The sequence below is a fragment of the Seriola lalandi genome, unplaced genomic scaffold (genome assembly GCF_002814215.2).
Source record: "Seriola lalandi dorsalis isolate HSWRI2012SDOR001 ecotype SW California unplaced genomic scaffold, Sedor1 jcf7180002054948, whole genome shotgun sequence".
Lineage (NCBI taxonomy): Eukaryota > Metazoa > Chordata > Actinopteri > Carangiformes > Carangidae > Seriola > Seriola lalandi.
Window position 1 is genome coordinate 486,257 of NW_019525499.1, and position 21,955 is coordinate 508,211.

Here is a 21,955-nt window from a genome sequence, read left to right on the forward strand (position 1 = left end):
ATTTTCAAAGAGGCAGGGAGAGGGAGAAATACAAAACAATGACAGATTAAGAAGTAAAAGTAATTCAAACTTAAGACATAAAGTAGGAGGGAAATGAGGCAGAGAGAGAAGTTGTGGTATTTAGACCATCATTGTATAATTTCTGTCAGCATTCCTTAACACTATAAACAATGTCTCAACATGTTGTCCGCATCAAAGGCACAGCCAAATTCTTTGTATATCCGTGACTCCTCTACTGAATCTGGACTTCAGCTTCGATGGGAATGCAGCCAAAGAGCTGCATGTTCTTTACACTAAAATAGCAGGCAGCTATTTTAACCTCGGAGAGCTAGATGGCTTCCCCAAGACAAAATGCTTCATTGAGCATTCACTTATAAAATTCTCCTCTTTTTTTGCAGCAATCTTACAAATCACAATATTGGGTTAATGCGTGGCATTTAATCAGAAGGTCCAAGGTTTCTTTCCTCAGTGGCAATGAAAAATCACAAATTACAGCACTGACGTGTGACAGGCAATCAACTGTATGAGAATCTATTCAAGTCTACTGAGATTAATAACCAGTTCAGTGTAGTAGCAAATTAAATTAATCACATTCTTGCAGAGATTTCAGTCCACTTTAGGGTGGCAAGAGGGAACATGTGCCATATATTTATGGGTATTAATACTTGAGTGACTGAAAGACTTGAGTGTTCCTTTGTGAGGAATAGTACACATTTATTTTAAACAGTACTCTTGGCTCACACCTGCTATGGTGAACATTTACCACAGGCTGCAGCAGCAGCAGCAGCTAATGAGAGCAAACCCTGGGGGAACAGTAGAGGTCATTTTAAATCTGGTATTTTCAGACTTGACAAAGGACTTAAGTTTTTCATACATTCCTGCGCTGCACTCTTGTTTTAACTGCATGAATGAGGGTCACCTCAAGTGGTTTGGCTTCGAGACAAAAGAGGGGCTTTGAGGCATGAATCCAAAGCAGAGGGACCGGCTACAATGTCTATTTATCCCTCTGCTGGCATCTCGTCTCGTCTCTTTTTCTCCACATTTCTCTCTCTGCAGCAGTTATTGTTTTCTCGTTGTGCTGATGATGCTTAATCATTGCATTTAGATGTGATAAAGATTTGATTTTATCTTTTTTTATTGTATTCTCTTTTCCTCACAGACTTGTAAAAGTAAGTCGTTTTCTTTCTTCCATATCTTTCTACAGCCCCCGGGGCTTGTCCACCAGCTCTTTAAATAGTTTCTTTTCCTTTTTTTTTCTTACACATGAAGCAGCTCTTGTGATCTTAACACAACACCAGCTAAAATTAATTTCAGCACGGACGGGAGGGAAATTGTTGAAATGGAACAGCCTGCAGGCTTTTTCCACTTATTTGGTGACTTAGGCATTTCTTGGATTTGAGCACTCTGCTTGTTCCTGTAACACAAAACTCAGATGAGAGCAGCACATTGCTGGTAAAGTCACCTTGTTTTTGCCAAGTTGTCTTTTTTTGGGGGGAGGTGCTTTGTGTGCAATCTGTTATTTCAAAGGCATAGACATGCTCAGCTGATATTTGTGGTTTGATGAATTTCCCTGTTATTGCTTCTAAGATCAGTCAGATATCAAATAAAATGCATGTTGCATCTATAAACAATCATTTCTTTTGGTTCAATTATGTGAGGCACCTTCTATCTCTTCCTATTCAACGTTTAATCTCTTCACCGCATATTTTAGTTGCTTGTTATCAACATGGAAAACGGCTGCTTAAACAAAAGCCCGGTGATAAATTGGCATGAGAGGAAGTTAAGTATTTATTGACCTCATAAAAATGTTGCCTCTCCTGCCTTAATGAAATTTTTTTCCTGGAATCTCTCAGTGCCGCACACGCCCCCTAGTGGCTCAAATTATTAACTACACCTGGCTTTCTCTCAACTAATGCAGTGGCTGCCAAGCTCAGCCCCTTCCTTGGAGGAAATTGCTACTTATATAAGTGGTATTGTATTATGAGTGTTATATTACAAGATCATGACTAAGTTTTTTTTTTATAACCATACACTTAACTATGGATAAATGAATGACAGCCCTGTAGCCTGAGCTGTCTTTGTTTATCAGCCATTTGTGGAGATTTGCATAAAACTGTAAAAGGTGTGCGGTGGAGAAAGAATTAATCACACCATTTAATGGGCTACAGTTTTGGTAAGTCATCTTGTATTCATTAAATATAACAAAGCAAGTAATTGTGACAATGTCGGGAACTTCCTGTGACTGTTTTTTTTTTTTGGTTTCCTGACTAACACAGCATCTTAGACTTTGCATTTGGAACTATTTAAGGCTCCAGTAATTTCCCGGGCTCAGCTCTTACATTATCCCGGCCTGCGACTCTCCACCCCCCACCCCATATTGACATTCCATAAAGTTGACCCTGGCCAAGGCAGCCATCTCTTTCCCACAGATCACTGTGATAGTCAACAGTGCTCCCTGGTATACTGTATAAATGTGCCACTTTTCAAGCCCTTTGATCACTGTTAGTAGAGCTGGACATTTGTACATGTTGAATACACATGTATTAGCCTGAGGAATCATATCCACTTTTTTTATAATGGTGAAACATTTATTCTACCTCCCTTTTTCTGAGCAATAATGCGTAATTATTCTGAGATCCTAAATATAGAAAGCCTGAGAACCACTTCCCTACTTGTAATAAATACCACTGCTGCTGTTTTAAAGTTTAAAAGACTGCGTGTTTTTTTTCTCCGTTTTCTAGGATTCTTCATTCCCTCATTCAGAATCATTGGTGCTCTTCATTAACATGTCATTATCCCCTCTTTCACTCCATCTCTCCCTCCGTTTCTTTTTCCTTTTGCTCTCTTTCCCTCCCCTCTTCTCTTTCACAACCTTTTTGCTCTCCGTCTTTCCAATAAGTCACATTTAATAGTACATTTCCTTTCTTGGCCTGGGGCCTGGTGCCAGACCAGCTGTATGAAATGTAGTTTCACCGCTTTCCCTGCCAGCACTTTTGTTCAGAGGAAAAATAACAAAAAAATCCCACAGAGCCTCTTGAACTCTCTGAGGCTTTTTTTTCTTCCTTTTGAAGAGGAGGCGAAACAGCTCTTGATTCATTGTTTGTTTTACCGCCATGTCCCTTAAAAGGAATAGTGCAACCGTCTCTTGTCGTTTCACGAGAAGACCTTATTTTTTCTCATGACTGAGAAAGTCATGTTTCTGTCTGGCTTTTATGGATTGTTATTGTAAAAAACCTGACAGAGGAGCTGGAGAGATTTTCAGAGGAGCTTATTGAAGTTAGAGTGTCGTAGTTTTTCAGTTGTCTTGGTTTCCTCTTCCACAACGTTTCTTATTTCTGGTCTAATGCCAATTTCCATTTTCTTTTCTGAGCAATAAAAGTCTAAAAGTTTCCCTCGCTGGTTTCTTCATGTCATTATTTTACACATGGGTATTGTTATGTTATCCAGATCTTAATGTTCCCATTAGTTATGACATCAGATACGGAAAATTGACTTGGGAAATATTCAGGAGAGAAATAACAGAAGTCAAAAATAGTTGACTAGTTTTTTTTACAGAATGTTCTCTGTCACTTAGTATGGACTTAATTGAGCTGGAGCCTATGCAGCTATCCTGCATTTAATCATGTCACCTGCTCAGTGTGTCACAAACTGAAGCTGTTACTGTTACCATTTATGTTTTATAACTGTAATCACTTTAAGAGCTTCTGTGATTATTCATATTAGTATATTAAATTAGATATCGTGAGCAATGAGGTTCCTTTAAAACAGTTTGATTTCAATTCTTCCAGACATTTTCCTCCTTTTTATTCCCAGTCATATTAGTAGTTTTACACCCCCCCACCCGCCACACACACACACACACACACACACATTCTTCTCTCTCAAGGTTAAACTAATACCTAATGTGATCTGTCTCAGCAGGAGATAACTGGTTTTTCACAGTTTTCTCTCTCTCTCACACACACACACACACACACACACACACACACACAAACCCACACACACACACACAGACACACACACATACACACACACACACATACTCTGGCACCCATCTGAACCTGGATTTCCCCTAACCTAGTTTAATTACAATAGGATTGTTAGTGCTTGCCAGGTATTAAAACAAGGAGGTTTTAAAGCAGCGTATTTGATACACTGCATGCCTGTGGCAAAGCTGCAGCTCATTCTGTTTTTGGTATTAACAAACAAAATACTTGAGCGGTTTATTGTACGTTAATGTTCACTTTTTGGTGTGGCCACTGACAAAGCAAGGTGGTTTGCTAAAAAATGCTTCTCCTCCACTACATATTTATATTTGTGTGATGAACCAAAATATAGATAAACAGTTGTTCCTCTTTAAGCGTGATGTGACATAACGTGATCATACCATAGACTCATCTGCATTCCTGTGTCTGCATTCTTCCCCAGGCTCCTCCTTCCTTACGAGAGGCACATTAAAGGTGAGCAGGACAAACCCCTCCCCTTGGCCAAACCCAGGAAGCAGGAGGGCAGCCAAGAGAAGGCCTCAGGAGCCAAAGCCAAAGGAGCGGGGGCCAAGAAATTGAAAGGCCCCAGCAATCCCAAGCTGGGGAGTAAAAAGGACAGAGGGGAGGCAGTGAAAAGCCAAGAACAATCACAGGTCAGTCACAGGCATCTCCCAACTGCTGCCTCATCAGAATTCCTTCATACTCTAAATTCTGTTTCATTTTCACCCGTCTGTGCTTTCTCATCAATAACCTCACTACTCTGTCTTGAATTCCCGTTGTCTTTGAAATTGGCAAATAATAAGAACATATTGACAGTGACTGTAACAACTATTTCTTTTGCATCCAGGACTCCAAGAGGAAAGAGGAGGATCATGAACTGTCCACAGCTGTAAAACAGGAAGTATCTCTGAGCGATGAACCCATTATAATAGAGGAGGAAGAGTTACAATTTACCCTGAAGAAAGAGGAGTCTTTGGCAGTGGAGCAGCCTTCTTCACTGGGCCCCAAAGAGCCAGACTGCAGAGCCCCACATGCTGGCCTACCCCTCCACACGGGGTCTGGTCCCCAGCCTGAATGGAGGCAAATCAGTGAGGCCCTCCAAGCCAAACTGACCTGTGAACAGCAAACTGAAGGGCATTTTATTCCTAAAAACCCCTACCTGCCTCACCGTTGGGATCAGAACAAACCTGCTGGACATGTTGCTCTGCCTGAGTCCTCCTCCAGGGTCAAAGACTCCATAGAAAGTCACGGTGGGAGAGTGGGGAAGGTGTTACCAATGTGTAAGCAAGCAGACAGACAGTGTATAGACTTGAGCACAGATTCCTTCCCTGAGAAAGAAGACTATGGGGTCATTAAGAAGGAGTCTTCCCAAGGCCCTGCACAGACGGCTGCCTACTGCAAAGCCAGTCAGGGGGTCATGTCGCCTTTGGCCAAAAAGAAGCTCCTCTCGCAAGTGTGTGAGTCCAACCCTTTCTCCTTTACTTCTCCTTCTCTTCAGCCTCCGCCTTCCACAGCTGCTTCCTCGCTCCCTGTCATATCAGTGGCTGAAAGGGAGATGGAGAAGAGGAAGGGTGAGGAGGAGGTGGGAGGACAGAGGCAGGGGTGTGTGTCAGACAGCATCCCGGAGGTAGCGCCCATATTCAGACCATCAGTCATTCAGCATGCCCAGAGCAGCAAGCCTCTCCAACAAGCCACCAGTGGCCCAACAGAGAGGAGCGCTGCCGGGGAGCTTTCAGAGACTTACAGCTGCCGGACGAGCCATCACCTTCAGCCTCAAGTCAATCCACCATGGCAGCCCTATCTCCCCCGAACCCATGCCCCGGACAGTGTGGAGAAGGCCGGGGAGAAGCTTCTCCAAGGCCCAGCTGCTCAGCCCCGGAGCTACGCAGGTGACTGCTACTCCTCCCCTCACCTCCACAGTCTGTACAGGCAAACTGAGAACTGCCTGAGCCAGGAAAGGATGGTCAGCTTTGCCAACGGAGAGCGGAGAGAGCACTACACCAGGGACCGTGAGGGCAGCCAGAGCTTTGTCTGTGGTGGTCTGGAGCAAGAGGGCTTGGCCTACAGATCTCACTACAGTGACAGGACTCAAACACACAGAGAGAGCAGAGAGGCAGATGATGAGCCCAGAGACTTCACAATTTCTAAACCTCTCTCTCAGAGGGTGTCATCCTTCTCCAAGCCCTCCTTCTGCAGTCTCCCCTATCCCATCATGCACCAGGGTTTGGATTCTCACCCTAAGGCATGCAGAGTTCCTCCTATGACCATCTCTCCTCCCAAACAGAGCTCAGCAGAGTCGTCGCAACCATTTCCCAGCCCCAAAGCTTCAAGTGATTCGTCCCTCACCATCCCCATTCGACCCAGCAAGCGGAGCCTAGTGGAGCCCGATAACGAGGAAGTCCCAGAGAGGAAAGTTCGTGTCGTGACGCCAATCCACCCTGCCGGCTCAATCCGACGCAGTGACCCAGAAGAGCTGAAACCAGCTGAGCCAGCCCACGCCGTTCACCTCAACAACCATCTCCCCGAGGGCCACCCTACAACCACCTTCCCCCCACCCCACGCCGCACACCTCTACACTGGCATTTACCCGCCTGGCAGCCTGGTTTCACCGGGAGCTCAGGACGGGCTCCAGCAGCACCCAGGTCTGCAGTACCTGAAGAGCCAGTCGGCAGTTTCTCCCCTCGTTCCCCCGTTAGCCTTCCACCCCATGATGCTCCACAGGCAGCTGCTGGCCTCCAGCCCTAGCCCGCACCACTTCTACAGGCATCCAGGTGGGGCAGCACTGTATGGGGACCTGTTGCACCACCTGTACCCTCTCTCCACCCTCCCGCCACCTCAGCTGTCCTCGGTACACCCCAGCACCAGACTGTGAGGGAGGGAGGACGGTTTGTTTCTCCCTCTCTTTCCTCATCCGCAGAAACTTTTTCAGCTTGTCTCTTGTCTTTCTGTCTCTCTTTGCTCGGGGATTGTGGCTCAGTCGAAGGAAAACACTGATCATAAAACTTTGGCTGATTACAAACTGATAAACTCATCAGTCAGGCAGACTGAAAATTCCATTTTCTTTTTTTTTTTTTTATTTGTGTATGCATTTGTTTATATACTTTGCACTGTTCTTTATTTTTTATCACCACTTACTGTATCTTTTTTTTTTTGTTGTATCCTTATTTGCACAATGCTCATTTGTATGTGCTCACAAATCAGTTTGTCGCTCTCAGTCACCATGAGTCAGGTTGTTGCTCTGGATGTGTGAAAAGTGGAGGGCAACAGAGAAAAGCCATTTGTTTACTGCGTCTGAGGGCTAAACTTTGTTGCTTAAAAACACTACAAGTAACATGACAACGTAAATGCAATTCTTTATATAATAGAGGTGCGATCACCGTGGCAAACGATGCTCAACAGTTGTTTTAGCGCATTATTACACTTTAGGCAGCCAGTGGTGTTGTGTCTGTTTACATGTATCCATGTAAACAGGACTCCCTGGAATAGACATTAACACTCACTGTGGTGCTGCGTCACATGAAATGATTTCATCATAACATTCAGAGGTGCTGTGTATGACAGATGTACTGTAGACTCACTTTTTACTCACTTCAGGTCTTTATTTGTTATGTTTTCAGTTCAGATACAGCATAGCAGTTGTCAGGTTGGATGTGTTGACAAATCACCAGTTCTAAATTGAAAGTCATTTGACCCCAAAAACCCCTTGTGATGAGTAGACTGTAGCAGCTTGTTTTTGTCTGTAGGACCAGCATAATGAAACAGCCGTCTGCTGTGGAATGCTCACCACAAGAAATCAGCATTTCATCTTTTTGTTCTTGACTTGAAAATCTTTTTTTTTTTCTTTTTTGGTGAACAAGCTCTTTAATTCAATACGCTGAAAAGACTCACTGTATGATTTAACAGGAATGTTGTCACTTAGGATATTATTGCTTTGCAAATATCTGTGCCTTTCGCAGTCTTGGATTAGAGTTAGCACTACAGTTGTTAAGGTTTATCTTCTGTAGCAGGGTAGGAATATTAATATTACTGTCACTCTTGTCTGAAATGCAGCACACAGACATTCATACAAAAACTATATGGCACACTTGGCTATCAGACACCAGACTTGATTGGTAAGGCACAAAATGTAAAGATACGCATTAACCTGATGGTTAGTATTTGTGCTTAAATTAATCTATTTACTTAGCTTAACTGTGCCGGGCAGTCAGTTATAGAAGAACCTCAAAAGATTTACTGATAGTTGATATTGACACAGGTCGGTGTCTGGCATCCGCAGGGCATGTGTGCTGTATGTGTTTTCTAGCAGTGATGAAAAGGTACCAGACTCCATAAAGTATGCCTACCATGCTCCATAGCCTGAGGTAGCAAGACGACACCTGCTCTGGCTTTTACAACCACTATAATTGCAATCCAGGATAGTCGAAATACACAGTGAACATGTCTGGTGTTTCAAAAGAAGAAGAAAAAAAAGCTGTAAATGTCTCTGTGTAAAGTTTTACTGAATACTTAGATAAAGACATTCATTTCTGATTAAGTACTGTACATTGCTGTGTGTAGGTAAAACTGGCATTAGTGCTGGCTCCTGTACAGAACATTCATACGGGATCAATTCATGACAACCCCTCTCTCTTGTCTTATTTTCTGTGTAAATAGCACTGTAGATAGTACCGCGTGGTTGTTATCATATAAACTGTTATAATCTGTAAATAGTATTAAAAAAAAAACAGTATAAAAGTCGGTTACACAATCTAGCTGTGTCCTTGTTTGCTCTGTTTCAAGGTCACCGTGATCATGTTAGATTTAAACAAACACTACAATTTAAGAATTAGGATACTCTTTTTATTTGTTGTCGTTTCACTTTTTTTTTTTCCACGTTGTTTCCATTAATGTGCATCCTGAAAGTGTTTTTGATACAGTAGCCATCTGTTTACCAATCACCCAGCTGGCGAGCAAGACAAAAAAATAAAGACATTTTGTATATGACCTCCTGTATATTTAATTAAAATATTTTACTATCTATGCGTTTCCTCGGTTGTGTTCTTTAACTGAACTGCAGATAAAAAGCGAGGGCTGAATAAACTGATATTTAATGCCAGTGTACTAAGGCCAATGTAATGTTCTTCTTTCCTGAGTAAATGCAGTGTGAATGGGGTTTTATTATTGTAATACCATTATCTGGCTATGAGATTCCATCCGCCTTAATCTTCACAACAGGCTACTTCTGGGCTCAAAGCCAGTGTAGCCTCTCCAGTATTTGCTGCAGTCAGAAAAATGTGCTGGTGCATGTATCTCTATGGGCTGCAATAAAAGCTATGCTTTGACTTTTATTGCCACCCCCTGGTAAACCTTTACCATGAAAAATATTCAGTAATACTTCCAAGCTCAGCAAAAATAAAGCAGCCTCACCAGGGTAGAATGTAGGCCGTTTTATTGCAGATCAGCAATAGTAAAAAATACAGTTTGCTTCCAAGACAACAGAGAACAGAGAGTAAGGAGAAAATTGCACTTTTTGAGGAACAAAAATTACTACAGTATATTTTACATTGCACTAGACACAAATTATACTGCACAAGAGACAAGACTAATATAAAGTATCACTACTTACGAGTACATAACAGTTCCACTTAAAGTCTAAATAATTAATGTGCTGAAAGTAAAACTGAGTTGACATGAAAGTATAATGCCATAAAGAAGTAAGTACAGAACACTTAATCAAACAATACGAAAATAAACCCTACAAATTACTGCTGGTACCATTATGGCTGCTGTGTAATTCAATGAGAAATGAAAAGACATTTTTAAAACGCATCATAAATGGATATAAATTTGGCTCATTAGTTTAGCTAAGATCAAAGTGAGGATGTTCAGACTTAAGTCATAAACACATTACATTACTTTTTTTTATTTTTACTCATTAGAGCACCTGCTCTCCCTCAACCCTCGTCCATAGAGGCAACTTATCCTACACTGGTTGTATTAAAATTAGTCACGAGGGCTGCACAGTTCATCGTCCAAAAATAATAAACAGGAATGTTGGACCAGAGAGAAAGCAAGAAAACTAAATAAAAAGGCTGAGATGCAGGATGTGCAATATAGTTACGTTAGGTTACCCTGTAAGCGAGAGGGAAAGAGGAGTGGCCAAAAGAGCGAGTGTGTCCGGTCCCATGGCCGCGGGAAGTAGGTGCAGCACCCCTAATGGCGAAAGGATCATTTTTATAGTGTTGACACGACTTGTACTACTGTGCCTTAGAATGACTTAATTCTTACCTAAAATCTAACCACTCACTCCTCAACCAATCCAACCAGCAAAGGCAACGATCACTAGCCGTTCAGAGGCAGAGTAGGGCGGGTCATGTCAACTCTATGGTAGGATTCATAAATGTGCGTGCTGTTGCTGCTGCAGCACTGGCAGCTCAGTGAAGGGCCCAATCCCAGTGTCCACCCTCACACACTTGGAGGCGCGTTCACGGTAAATTCTGTGAATGCTCTCCGACATACATTTTGAGCCCTTTACGCACACTTTCAGTAAGTATTTTCTGCAGACTTTGCCTGAGGGAATTACACAAAGTTCATAGCGTTTTGACATTAAACACGGGGTTACCATGGTTACCGGGGGTCGCCCGGAAGCGTAAACAACGGCCATAAAACGCAAACATGGAGAGAAGGGAGGGAATAAAAATTGAAACAATCAAAAGTCCCAAACCTACAGTTGAATGTAAATGTTTTGGCATCATCAAGGTAACGTGATGTGACTGCAGTCCCGTTCCTCTTTATACCATTTTGAGCCCTTGCAGCCTCTGGCACTCAGTCACTCACCAGGTGATGTCAATCAAGTCTGTGAGGGTTCAGGGTTTAGGGGGGACATTGGAATTGGGCCAAGGATTAATTCATAATGGCGCAAAACGCATTTTAGATTTTTTGGGGCAAACCACCATGTAAAAGGAGTCCAGATGAAGTCCAGCCTGCCCAGGACAGCAGCACGACCAGCACTCCATCGCTTTCGTTTGGTTTTACTTTTGTGTCCGAGATGGAGACCGCAGCCGACAGCACCGACCGGAGAATGAACCGCTGCCACTGAGGGGCCTGCTACTACCAGGTGTCTGGCTAGGACCGACTTGGCGGCATTTGAGGAGCTTTTCCAGCCATCTAACTTCAATTTTCCTGCCTTACACCAACTTGGTTCGCCTTCAGGTTTGACACTACACCTGGTGGAATACTGGTCTGATCCTGCCCATCTCTGCGGCCTCATCCAGCCGACCTTCTCCACCTTGGGTCACTTGAAAACATAACCATCAACACCGTGACCCAGAAGAGACTAACTCTCCTCTCCATGATGCATGTCCACAGTGACATTTTGAACTCATCGGACATCCATGACCCATCCACACCCAACGCCCAAGCGCTAGGCCACCGTGGATCATTGGAACTACTGGGGGTCACTGTCTGCAGCTCAAGGTAAGATGTTTAGTTAATTATAAGCTGCCGCCGAGCAGTTTAATATTCCATTGTCAATACATCTCATTAAACTGATATACATTTGCTGAAAAAATGTGCATATTTGGGTATGGTCTTGTGTGCTGTGCGCAAAGAGCTTTTGGACGTGTATTGCAAAGCCATGGCATTATTGTTTTATAGACCTTGTTGTTGTTGTTGTTGTTGTTGTTGTTTTGGTCTATTTTATAGTAACATTGTTGTGGGGCTATGTTGTATTTGTATGGAGAGACACCGAATATGATTTTTTTTTTTTACTAAATAAGCTCCAACATATTTGTAAAAAAAAATGCTCCTCCCACTACAGCACCCCAACTTAAAACAAATTCCCGCGGCCCTGAAGTGTCCCATTTTGCTGCCTCTCTCCCTGATTGATTCCAGATCTATTTACAGCCAGAAAAAGCAGCAGGATAAGAAACTGAACTCATTGACGTGTTCTGTCTGTCGACCCCCTCAGCGTTTAAATCACAGCAGCTCCTACACACAACAAACAGCTTCTTTACAATCAGCTGTGTGTGCGCGCCAGTTGCAAGTATCGGCTATATATGTTAAACTGTGACAGGCAAATTCAATTTAGTATTCATTTAAAACTACAAATAATACGTTACCATATTCATAGGAAAACAAATCAAATTTGCCTTGACATTTGCAAAGGCATGAGCAATCGGCGATCGTTCTAATGATCGTCGATCACTGATATCATCGTCCATCCTCACAACCCTACCAAGCAAAGGAAACACACTGCTAATATTGAGCTGCATCCCCTTTTGTACAATCCATTCTCAGTTCTTTCAAGGATTAAACTAAATCCTCCTGTAATCCGCCTCCCCCCAAATCTACATCTCCCCCTCTTGATTAAACAGAATTTAGAGGGTGAGATAAAAAAAAAAAAATGGGACTGTAGCTTTCACCATACTGCTTCATCTGGCCAGGAAATTTCAGGGAAAGTAGCTAAACCTAATGTTTTTGTACACTCTGGTTAATCATGAAGCCTTTTCCTCAATGCATGTTTATTAAGTGGTTGAAATATTTAGTAGCTGGCAGTATTGGATATGTTCAAAACACAAAAACAAGGCCATCTTATTTTAGCCACTCAAGACTCATTCATTCAATTATGTTCATAGCCTTCTTGCGCTGCAGTGTTAAATTATATTGGACAAACTGTGTAGCAACTGAAAAGCAAGCTCACCTCATTATTAAGACCTCTGGGAAATGGAGAAGTCACATTAGTGCTCGCAATTGCTCCTAAAATCCTGTTCCCTTAAAATCGTCTATAGTGGTCATAAAGTCGTCACAGTAAGTGGAATAAGTCAATAGTTCCAAAAGGAATGACTCCTCCACAGTGGGCCAGTGGATCAATTCCAATTTGAGTGCTTTTGCAAAGGCTCTTTCTTCAGTCCATGTTCCAGTGGCAGAGCTGAGAAATAAGCCTTTCCATTTTAGTGGGATTGATGATGGTAGTGCTCAAGCCAACATACAGCTTTCAATTTCGTCTATGGGTTAGCTGCACATGAAAAAAGTTTATAAATGGAGATTGGAGTTGGAGATGTATCAATACAATATTGATATTGTGATATGAGGTGTCAACTGGGATTTGGGTTGTCATGATGGATGTAGTGGGGAACTTTAAGAGGCCGTGCCACCCACCCATCCGTTAGGTTATACGAATTGTTTGACATTTTGGGAAATACACTTATTCACTTTGCTGCTGAGAGGTAGATGAGAAGATTGATACTATGAAGCTGGAGCTGGGAGATGGTTAGCTTACCTTAGCACAAAGACTGAAAGCAAGGGGAAACAGCTAGCCTGGCTCTGTTCAAAGGTAACCAAATCTGCATGCCAGCACATCTAAAGCTCACTAATGAACAAGTTATATGTCTTTTGTTTAATCTGTACAATAATCGAAGTGATAAAAGTATAAATTGCAGTTTAAAGGGGTTTATGTGTAATACTTTTCTTGGCTGGAAGCAGTGACTTTCTGGTGTGGATTAGAGGGTTATTCTTCTGGTGATGACAAGACTGGAAGTCACTGCTCTCAGCCAAGAAAAAGAGTCTGACACATAATCCCCCGTAAAACTGTAACTTAATTATTTTTTTGTACGGATTAAACAAATAAGATATAGCATGTTAATTAGTGACCTTCGGATGTGCTGGTAGGCAGATTTTGTAATGCTTCATTAGAGCCAAGCTAGCTGTTTCTCCTTGTTTCCACTTGTTATGCTGAGCTAAGCTTGCCATTTCGTGGCTCCAGCTTCAAATTTGGCGTACAGATATGAGAATGGTATTAATCTACTCTTATAATTATTGGCAAGAAAACAGATAAACATAATTCCCAAAATGATAAACTGTTCCTTTTTAAAAGTTAAAGGGCAAACAGTCATGCCCAAAAAGTCACAGTATCACTATTGAGATGCAGTCATATACATTGTGATATCTGACTTTATCAACATTACCCAGCTCACTTGAAAAGTTTTAGAACAACAGTTAGTTGTTATACTTAGTATTAGTGGTAAATTAGGGCTAGTTGGTTGAATCCAGGTAGGTCACAAGGCTTTAAGGTTCATCCTCTCTCTGAAAGACTTCCTCAGTTTGCTCCTTGGTGCAGGAATGGGACCGTGACTGGGTCTGACAAAGTTGTGTTCAGCTGTGGTTTCAGGGGTCTCAGTGTGGTGGTTCTGGTACTCCAGCTGCGGGAGAGGGGGCTGAGGCTGACCTTGTGGTTGTATATCAAGAACGCCCAGTGGAGCATTTTTCCGACTGAGGGCTCCGGCTCCTCCGGTGTTGTTGCGCTGAAGCTGCTGGATGATCGCAGAAAACTTGGCATCCAGAGATGGTCTGCCAGTTTTGGACCTTGTTGCCGGGCGTGAAGCGCTAGTGCTGGAGTTCTCCTTCTCCTGGTATGAGAGAGGAAGAGGATGATGAAGCGAAGCAGGGGGGGGAGGTGGTCTGGCAGGACGGGCGGGAGGAGCATAAGGCTCTCTGTCAGAAGGAGGGGGCGGGGCACGCCGCTTCTTGTTTTCAACGGGTGTAGAGCTGGTGTTGGGGCTTGAGCAAGGGGTGGAGGTTTTGCTCTGGGACAGAATACTCTTCTGCACCACCACTGAATGGGATCCATCAAACAGAGTGGACCAATTAGGTGCCTCCTTCTCCTCTTCATGACCAATTAGAAAGCAGCCATCTGTCTCCTCTATCTTGTTATGGATAATGTCAGTGATGCTCTCAAATTTGGTAGGTGAATTTATACCTGCAAAACAAACAAATTGAATAAATATTGAAATTAAATACATTTATTGAATGTCAGTTTTGTCTTTTTCCAAGCTTGATGTATTATGAAAATTAAATATCACAATGACACATGAGCACACATTCTAATTATCATGTAAAAGGATTTTATTTACATGCGTCACCACTGAAATTAAAACTATTATGCATGGTTAATGGAATATATTCATTTCAATGAGATGTTTTAAGTACTCAAATAATGTGTGCTATAAATGGATACATAAATAAAATGCAAATGAAAATCCTGCAAAACATTCCCCATCAAGCAAGCAGCGAATTATCAACCTCCATCTAACTCATTTTAGCCACTCGTCCCAATTACTCTACTCACTGAGGTCGTTGTAAACAGAGTCAGCCTGCTTGGTGAGGAAGAGTGATGGTTTCCGTGGTGATGTGACCTCGATCTTCATTAGCTGGTTGCAGCAGTGCAGCCACTGGCCTGGTTATAAACAAGGAGAGTCATGAGAGGCAAAAATAAAAGCTTGTACTATCTGTTCTTGCTAAGAGGAGTTTAGCTAAATATATGTGCACCCACTATTTTAGTTTCACACTGCACCTTCTCTTCATACAATCTCAAACTCATCCAAAACCTTTCATAGAAACATACTAACGTGTTCCAGCTTTGTACATTCGTGTGTTTATGTAACCTATAATTTTTTTTATATACACATACAAACGTTTTTTGCAGTATGTTTGGACAAAAACCCACTCACTCTGATCATAGAGATGCTGGTGGAGGGCGTCCAGCCAGTCCTCCAGTTCCTCCCTGGTGTCTGTGGTGAAGACAATGGTGTGAGATCCCTCTGGTGAAGGGTTGATGATGGACAGACTCCTGGATTTATGGCCTGCTGACTCCTTCTCCATCACACGGATCCGAGTGCCCTGTGGAGACGACAGAAAAACAAACTTACCATAAGATGAAAATGAGCTCCACAGTATACAAATGAGAGCTCTGAGAGATATTACACTAAAAAGTACATCGCTGATACTGCAGGAAAAAATTAATTCAGCAGCAAAATGCCAAAGATGCAAGCAAGTAATGAGTAATGTGGCATTTTGTGTTTTGGTTATTCTGCAAATGTTACGCAAAACTAAGTTTTAAATAAAAAATAATGGATTATGTTTTTATTTAATCCAAATTTCCATGAACCACACAATTTCAATTAGATATAATAAAGTTGTGATAATAATTACAATAACAGGGATAACAACAATATCTATTCCTGGTGTTATTAACATTTTTACTTTTCTGCCTTTACATTTATTTATCTAATAGAAGACAGAACTGTAGCCATAACTTTTTCCATTACTTTAATGTTTTGATAGTAGGTAACAAAGGGAAATATCTTATATATTTTTTTAAATGAACAATGAACCTTTTTGTAATCTCTACATTGCTACTGTGGTAAGGTATTTCAAAATTCCAGTAATTTCAATAGAACAACTGTGAGCAAGAAATACAAGTGAGTGTGGAATGTGAAGGTCTGAATTTTCACTACTCTCTCACCTTATTGACGGGTACATTGAGAGTGGGCTGCACTTTTGCGTCAATTTCTTCTGGGGTGAAGTAACAGGACAAAAAGCCAGCACTCAAGACACAGTAAAGACTGCAGCAGCGGTTCAATCCCTCCACACTTTGCTGGAAATCACCAGAAAGAAACAAAGAAACTAAAGTATATAACCTTGAAACGAGCGTCTGGGCTAATGCTAATGATAACAGCAGTCAACACACCTTCTGGCTCAGGTAGCCGGTCATCATGCTCTGTGTCATACAGGCAGGCTGGGCCACCAACCGGCAGCAGAGGTTGCCATAAAGTGGAAGCCAAGATGACCACTCGGCTGTGGGGTTCAAGAGCAACAGTGTAAATAAAACCCCAAAAATATAGAGATCTACATACATTAATCTTAATTATTACATGCTTTATGTTAAGATAAATTTAAAAATCATTAAGAATAATTTCAATATAAATAGAGAAGATACAGAAGTTGCTACCTTTTTTTCCCCATCATAAAAGGTGTAGTTTTAAATGTCAAATACCCAGGGCAGACATGAGGGAGCTTCCTGTTACATGAGCCTTTTACGATAACACTAATTTTTAATTCTGTGGACTTGACCACCAATGAACCGCAGTTCAAACTCATACCAAAGGTTTACCCCTGAACATAGAGCTGAATAACAAAAACGTGCCTGAGCACCAACTTTCTTATCCCTTTAATCACTCATGCATAGTAAGAAAAGTAATCCAAGCTAAACTTCAATCATCAGTTATTTTGTTTAATTTTAGCTTTCAATTTTAATGGTGTGAAAATATTGTATTATTGCCCTAGTACCGAATCAAATCAGGAGCTAAAAAGCATAATCCCTTTATATCCCTAGATATTAAATGTCTGTGCCTTTGTCTCTTACCGTTTTGGAGGACAATGAGGGAATGAGACTGGAAGCTGCCTTCAGCCTCGGGTAGACACAGAGTAGTGTAGGCCAGGAGGCTGTACTTGGCCCCACTGGTACAGGTAGATGCACACACAAACACATAGGTAGAGTAGCATTATTTCATGTATACTGCATTGACTTATTTTAATTTCTTGGCTTCTCAGGCTTAAGATTCATGCTCAACTCTAATTCTACCATTAAAATCATAAGATACATTGATGTACAAACCTCTAACCTTAATATGTGCACATGTAAATATGCAGTATTTTGCTGCCTCATTCAAAGGCTTAATGATCCCAATGTTTATCCTTCCACTGAATATTTGGTATGCATCACTTACAGATGTTTAGTTGAAAGTGTCAGACAGTCTCAGACACAAATAAAACACAGTGGGATGCATTAAAAACATGCACTATTTTAAAATAAAATAGCTGTGTAATGAATGTTAAAGCTTTATTTCAGTCTTCTCACTCTGAGATTTGTTTACCACCCTGTTGCGCTAGTCTGCAGCTGCATCCTTTGTTCCAGTAACAAGCCATAATCGAGTTCATTCCCAACTGCAAAAACCTTAAATAGAGAGCAAAGAGTCTGTAAAGGGTTTTATGGGATAACACAATACATACGAGGGTATGGGGTTATACTGCAGGAAGGTGTCAGGGTCTGGAGTGTCCAGCAGAGGGCAGAGCTTCTTCCCAGCAGTTTTTCCAAAGGAGTTGCGAAGCTTCTTGGCCAGCTTCTTTGGCGTGTTTACCAAGGTGAGCTCTTCCTCCAGGGCACAGCTCCACAGCTCCACCTTCAGCTCAAACTCAGGAACTGCTTCTTTACTATGAGATGAAAGAAATTGCAATTACAGCATAGACATTAATATAAACCATTATATTAAAAACAACTAAAAACAAAACACTAAAAGATTCATAAACAGTACATTTCACTGCACAGAAATTTTGACTTAAAACATCACTAAAAATAATTACATTACATTTACTCATTTCGCAGATGCTTTTATCCAAAGCGACTTACAAGTGAGGGATGTGGGAGGGAATGTGTCAGGGAATGTGTCAAATACATATTCTGCTAGTTATGTTGCTAAATAAAGACAAATTTCCAGCAACATATTCTTAGTATAACGCCACAATACAGAATTTTTTCTTGCTACTGTGCAGCAGCACCAAAATGGGCCTTTAAGTGCAGCTTTTCTAAGTATACTACTCTCCGTATTTGATATGTACAAAATATACTTACAAGATGGTGAATCCCTCAAAGCAGACATCAGTGACTGATCTGTCCACCACCAACATCTCTGTGTCAAACACCTCGGAGCCAATCTGCATCAGACAGAACATCGCCACTCGACGAGAGCCTAATAAATACAAAGGGGGCACAAGACGTGCCGGTACAACAATTATACACACAATAACATGAGGCAAAGCATGAATGGTAGCAAAACCAGGACAAACTTACTCCCTTTGTTGTTAAAGTGGTCTGAATCCCTCCACATCAAAGGAATACGCAGCCCTACATCAGCAGAGAGGAGCAGAAAGGTCACAAAGCAACACTCTTAAGAGTTTATTTCCAAAATGCTCTATATCAGTTTTGTGGAATTAAATCAGCATAAAAACAATTAAAATCTGACTTAATTTTGAGCTATATACAATATTTTTGTATATATTTTTGAGTGTCCAGTGCTGAATGATTCTGGACAAAATGGGAGGGACACTTACCAGACAGTGCAATTGTCCCATTACAGGGCACACGGTCATCTGAAACTGGATCTGAAAGTCTGAAACACAAATTTGAATTGACTATAATAATTAATCACAATGTGTATCAATATATCAACTTTACTGCAACAAAACAGAACTTAAATTTTAAAACCCTCTTCTAAAATCCTGCAGTCCTATCTTCATTTTTTCACTTTGTTCAACATAATTCTTCACTGAACTTGAGATTTATATTCCATATATGTTACAGTTTGATCTATATATTTTGCTAATTTGTACTGAAACTGAACACCAAAGACTGCAAGTGAAAACTCACAGCAATAATACAGCAAGCATCCGATTCCTTACCTGTTGACTGCTCCCATCATGTCCTGCTCCTCTTTTTTCTTCTGCAGCTGAGTGAAATAAGCCTTGATCCTGGCATTACAGGTCAGCAGGTTCTTGGAGGCATTAAGAACCTGTTCTCTCTTACTGCAGGCGAGCAGCAGCTTATAGGCCCCCTCTCGCATTCGCACCTCAAAGTCCAGCTTTTCTTGCAAGTTAGTGTTCTTCATGGTCATAACATACACAGGAGAAATTTCAAAATGACCAAATTAATCCATGTCAAAATACAGGCTGATGGCTTGCAATGATGTTTTGAATTGTGATAGTCTATCAAACAATATGCTATAGCAGAAGGAGATGAGATGGACATGATGAATTTTGCAAAACTGGAGTTGGAGTGAAGTTGCCCTTGAATGTTGTTTTTGGCTAAACAATAAAAATACCTTCTAGTGTTGAAGGTGTTACATCACTTTGGTGATCTAAAGTCAGCAAGTAATGCATATAAATTTCAGTTACACAAACACTTTTTAGACTTCCAGCATCTTCTTCCAGCCCTCACCTTGTATGCCTCTGTATCTGGAATGATGACGTAAGGTACAACCTTTCTGGCACAAACAAGCTAAAGCTTTCACAGTTCCTTGTGAATGACAGAAATATGACAACAGAATAGTACAGGTCTCTCAAGAAAAGTGATCTTCTCGTACCACTGGTAGCTAAAACCACACTCAATCTGACAATGATAGACTTATGTAGGGCTGCAACTAAAGGTTGTTTTCCTTATTAATTAATCTGAGGACTATCTTTTATCAATTTTTCATTCTGTCTAAAAAATGACAAGAAAATGAAAAATGTCCATCCATTGTTAGAGTGCAAGGTAACATTGCACCCTAACCCTGAGAAATTACTTAGAAATTAATCAATTATCAAAATAGTTGCCAACTATTTCTCTATCAATGTATTAACTAATTTTTGCAGTTGAATGTTTAGAGCTTTTAAACTAGTAGCAGTGAAGCCAAAGTCTTTTCATCACTCGAGAGCAACTTTTTGTAGTAGAGTGTGAGGTGAAATGATGCATGCAGGAAGGATCAAGGGGTTTTATATTGACTATAATGCCAATGTGATGAATGGGAGTAGAATCACATTAAGTACAAAAACCTATGTAGATCATAAGCAATTTTGAGGGCATAAAATGCAGAATGGAAATGTATGAGTGGCATACTGCAAAGAACATGTCAGCAGTTGTTGGAAAAATGTATTAGGGTTGGTCTAAACTAATAAATGAAGTGGCTTGAATGGAGTATGATGATGTCCGATATAATTTAGTTTGAAAACTAAAGCTAAATTAAAAATATCGCCTTTTCAATTTGGTATGGAAATTTGAATTGCTGTGGGTTATAAACTGTCCAGATGTACATGCACAGTTGTACTGGGTATTCAAAACATCATCATTCTCCATATTACCATCTAAAATATGCACCTGTAACTTCTTAGAAATCTGTCGTATGTACAACAAATTCATATCCTCTACTATCTGCAGAGTGTCATTCAGAAGACTTGGGCATCGTTTCATGCTTTTGGCCTGAAAGGACATTAGTTTGAGCGGTGTTAAAACAAAGGCAAAAGCATTATTTCGTTACATGCTTAGCAACACAATGCAAAGAGTACATGGATCTGGTTTCGGGGGAACTGAATAAAAGGGGCAACTCCCCTGTTGGACAACTGGTACAAACCAGCTTTATCCCAAGGAACTGAAAGCCAGTGTCTGTTGGTGTGTGTGAACTTTCGAGACAGACGTTAGAAAATTCAGTCGTTATCTACAAGTTTTTTTTTTGACACAGGCTACCGAAAAATCTGTTCGTTACTGAAGCTGTGTTAACTAAAAATCGAACCTGGCTTATTCAAGTTAGTATCGTTGTACTTTGGACGGCCCCCGGCGTCAACTTCGCTGTCACTATGGTTTACGTCAAAACACACAAGACCTCTCCGATTCTCTTTGCCCATACCTCTGTTTGCAGGAACAAGGTGCTCTGTCGTATTTTCTTCCGTTTAATCTCCATAGCCACCGCGGAACCGGCCGATAATAACGACCTGGAGCTCCCGTTTCGCTTGGAAGTTTGAATGTCCCGCGGATCGTCCATATTGTCAGTCAATTTGCTAGTAACAGCACAACCAGCACATTCCTGCTCCAACCTCTAACGGACGGAGCTGTTCGATTTGTGCGACCTTATCTACCGGAAGGAAATGTTGACCGGCAACCAACAGGTAAGACCATTTAAATGTACAGTACATCTTCGCTATAAATTATCATGCTATTTGGGAAAATTAAACATTTTTGATATTTTATGGAAACATCCAGCCTTTAACTACAATAAAAGTAGGTGCTGACTTAATAACTGACCTTGAAAAATAAACCTACTGTTTAAAATCACAAAATATTTTTTAAAAAGTACACAGGGTTAGATATACTGTTCAAAAATAAATGAGACAAACGCCCCGCCTTTTCAAGCGGCACGGCCCTATTTATAAACCGAGTGCTTTTACGCCAAAGAGGACGTAACGTCTTTACGTCACTGTGCCGGACAAAACAAGAGTGTAGCGTTTCGATTTTGAATTTTTTTTTCGCATGGTTATAAATTATCTTTTGCTTTAGGCAATTTGTTTTATTGGAAGTATACATTTAAAAAACACTCTTTTAAAATAATAACAAATTTAGTCTTCGT

At 41.1% G+C, this 21,955-nt stretch overlaps 2 protein-coding genes across 4 annotated transcripts in view; one reads left to right on the forward strand and one right to left on the reverse strand.

Moving 5' to 3' along the window:
- The window catches only part of arid5b (AT-rich interaction domain 5B), a 76,477-nt gene extending 67,474 nt beyond the window's left edge, over positions 1-9,003 (forward strand). For both annotated transcript variants that reach the window (XM_023394407.2, XM_087170438.1), the window contains exons 9-10: positions 4,429-4,639; positions 4,834-9,003. In XM_023394407.2, the coding sequence (XP_023250175.1) occupies positions 4,429-4,639; positions 4,834-6,858 (2,236 nt within the window). In that variant the 3' untranslated portion in view covers positions 6,859-9,003. The remainder of the gene's footprint in view (positions 1-4,428; positions 4,640-4,833) is intronic.
- Positions 9,004-13,218: 4,215 nt separating this feature from the next.
- Positions 13,219-21,385, reverse strand: rtkn2 (rhotekin 2). Of its 2 annotated transcripts, XM_087170439.1 has the most exons (13): positions 21,239-21,385; positions 20,713-20,814; positions 19,260-19,459; positions 18,912-18,970; positions 18,652-18,705; positions 18,433-18,550; positions 17,814-18,014; positions 17,167-17,261; positions 16,492-16,598; positions 16,267-16,398; positions 15,473-15,641; positions 15,091-15,198; positions 13,219-14,721 (listed from the first exon to the last, which is right to left on the reverse strand). In XM_087170439.1, the coding sequence occupies exons 1-13, from the start codon at positions 21,371-21,373 to the stop codon at positions 14,021-14,023; spliced, it is 2,181 nt and encodes a 726-aa protein (XP_087026565.1). In that variant the 5' UTR covers positions 21,374-21,385; the 3' UTR covers positions 13,219-14,020. The 2 variants fall into 2 exon arrangements, with proteins under 2 accessions (XP_087026565.1, XP_023250171.1); XM_023394403.2 differs by lacking the exon at positions 20,713-20,814.
- Positions 21,386-21,955: the final 570 nt, after the last annotated feature.

What these genes read in the sequence shown, in the direction of transcription:
- rtkn2 (XM_087170439.1), bottom strand. Translation starts at nt 21,373, where the DNA reads ATGGACGATCCGCGGGACATTCAAACTTCCAAGCGAAACGGGAGCTCC. An exon ending in CCACTTTAACAACAAAGGGA is followed by an intron (nt 18,551 to 18,651) that starts GTAAGTTTGTCC and finishes TGTATTTATTAG; the next exon opens with GCTCTCGTCGAGTGGCGATG. An exon ending in TCAATGTACCCGTCAATAAG is followed by an intron (nt 15,642 to 16,266) that starts GTGAGAGAGTAG and finishes TCGTCTCCACAG; the next exon opens with GGCACTCGGATCCGTGTGAT.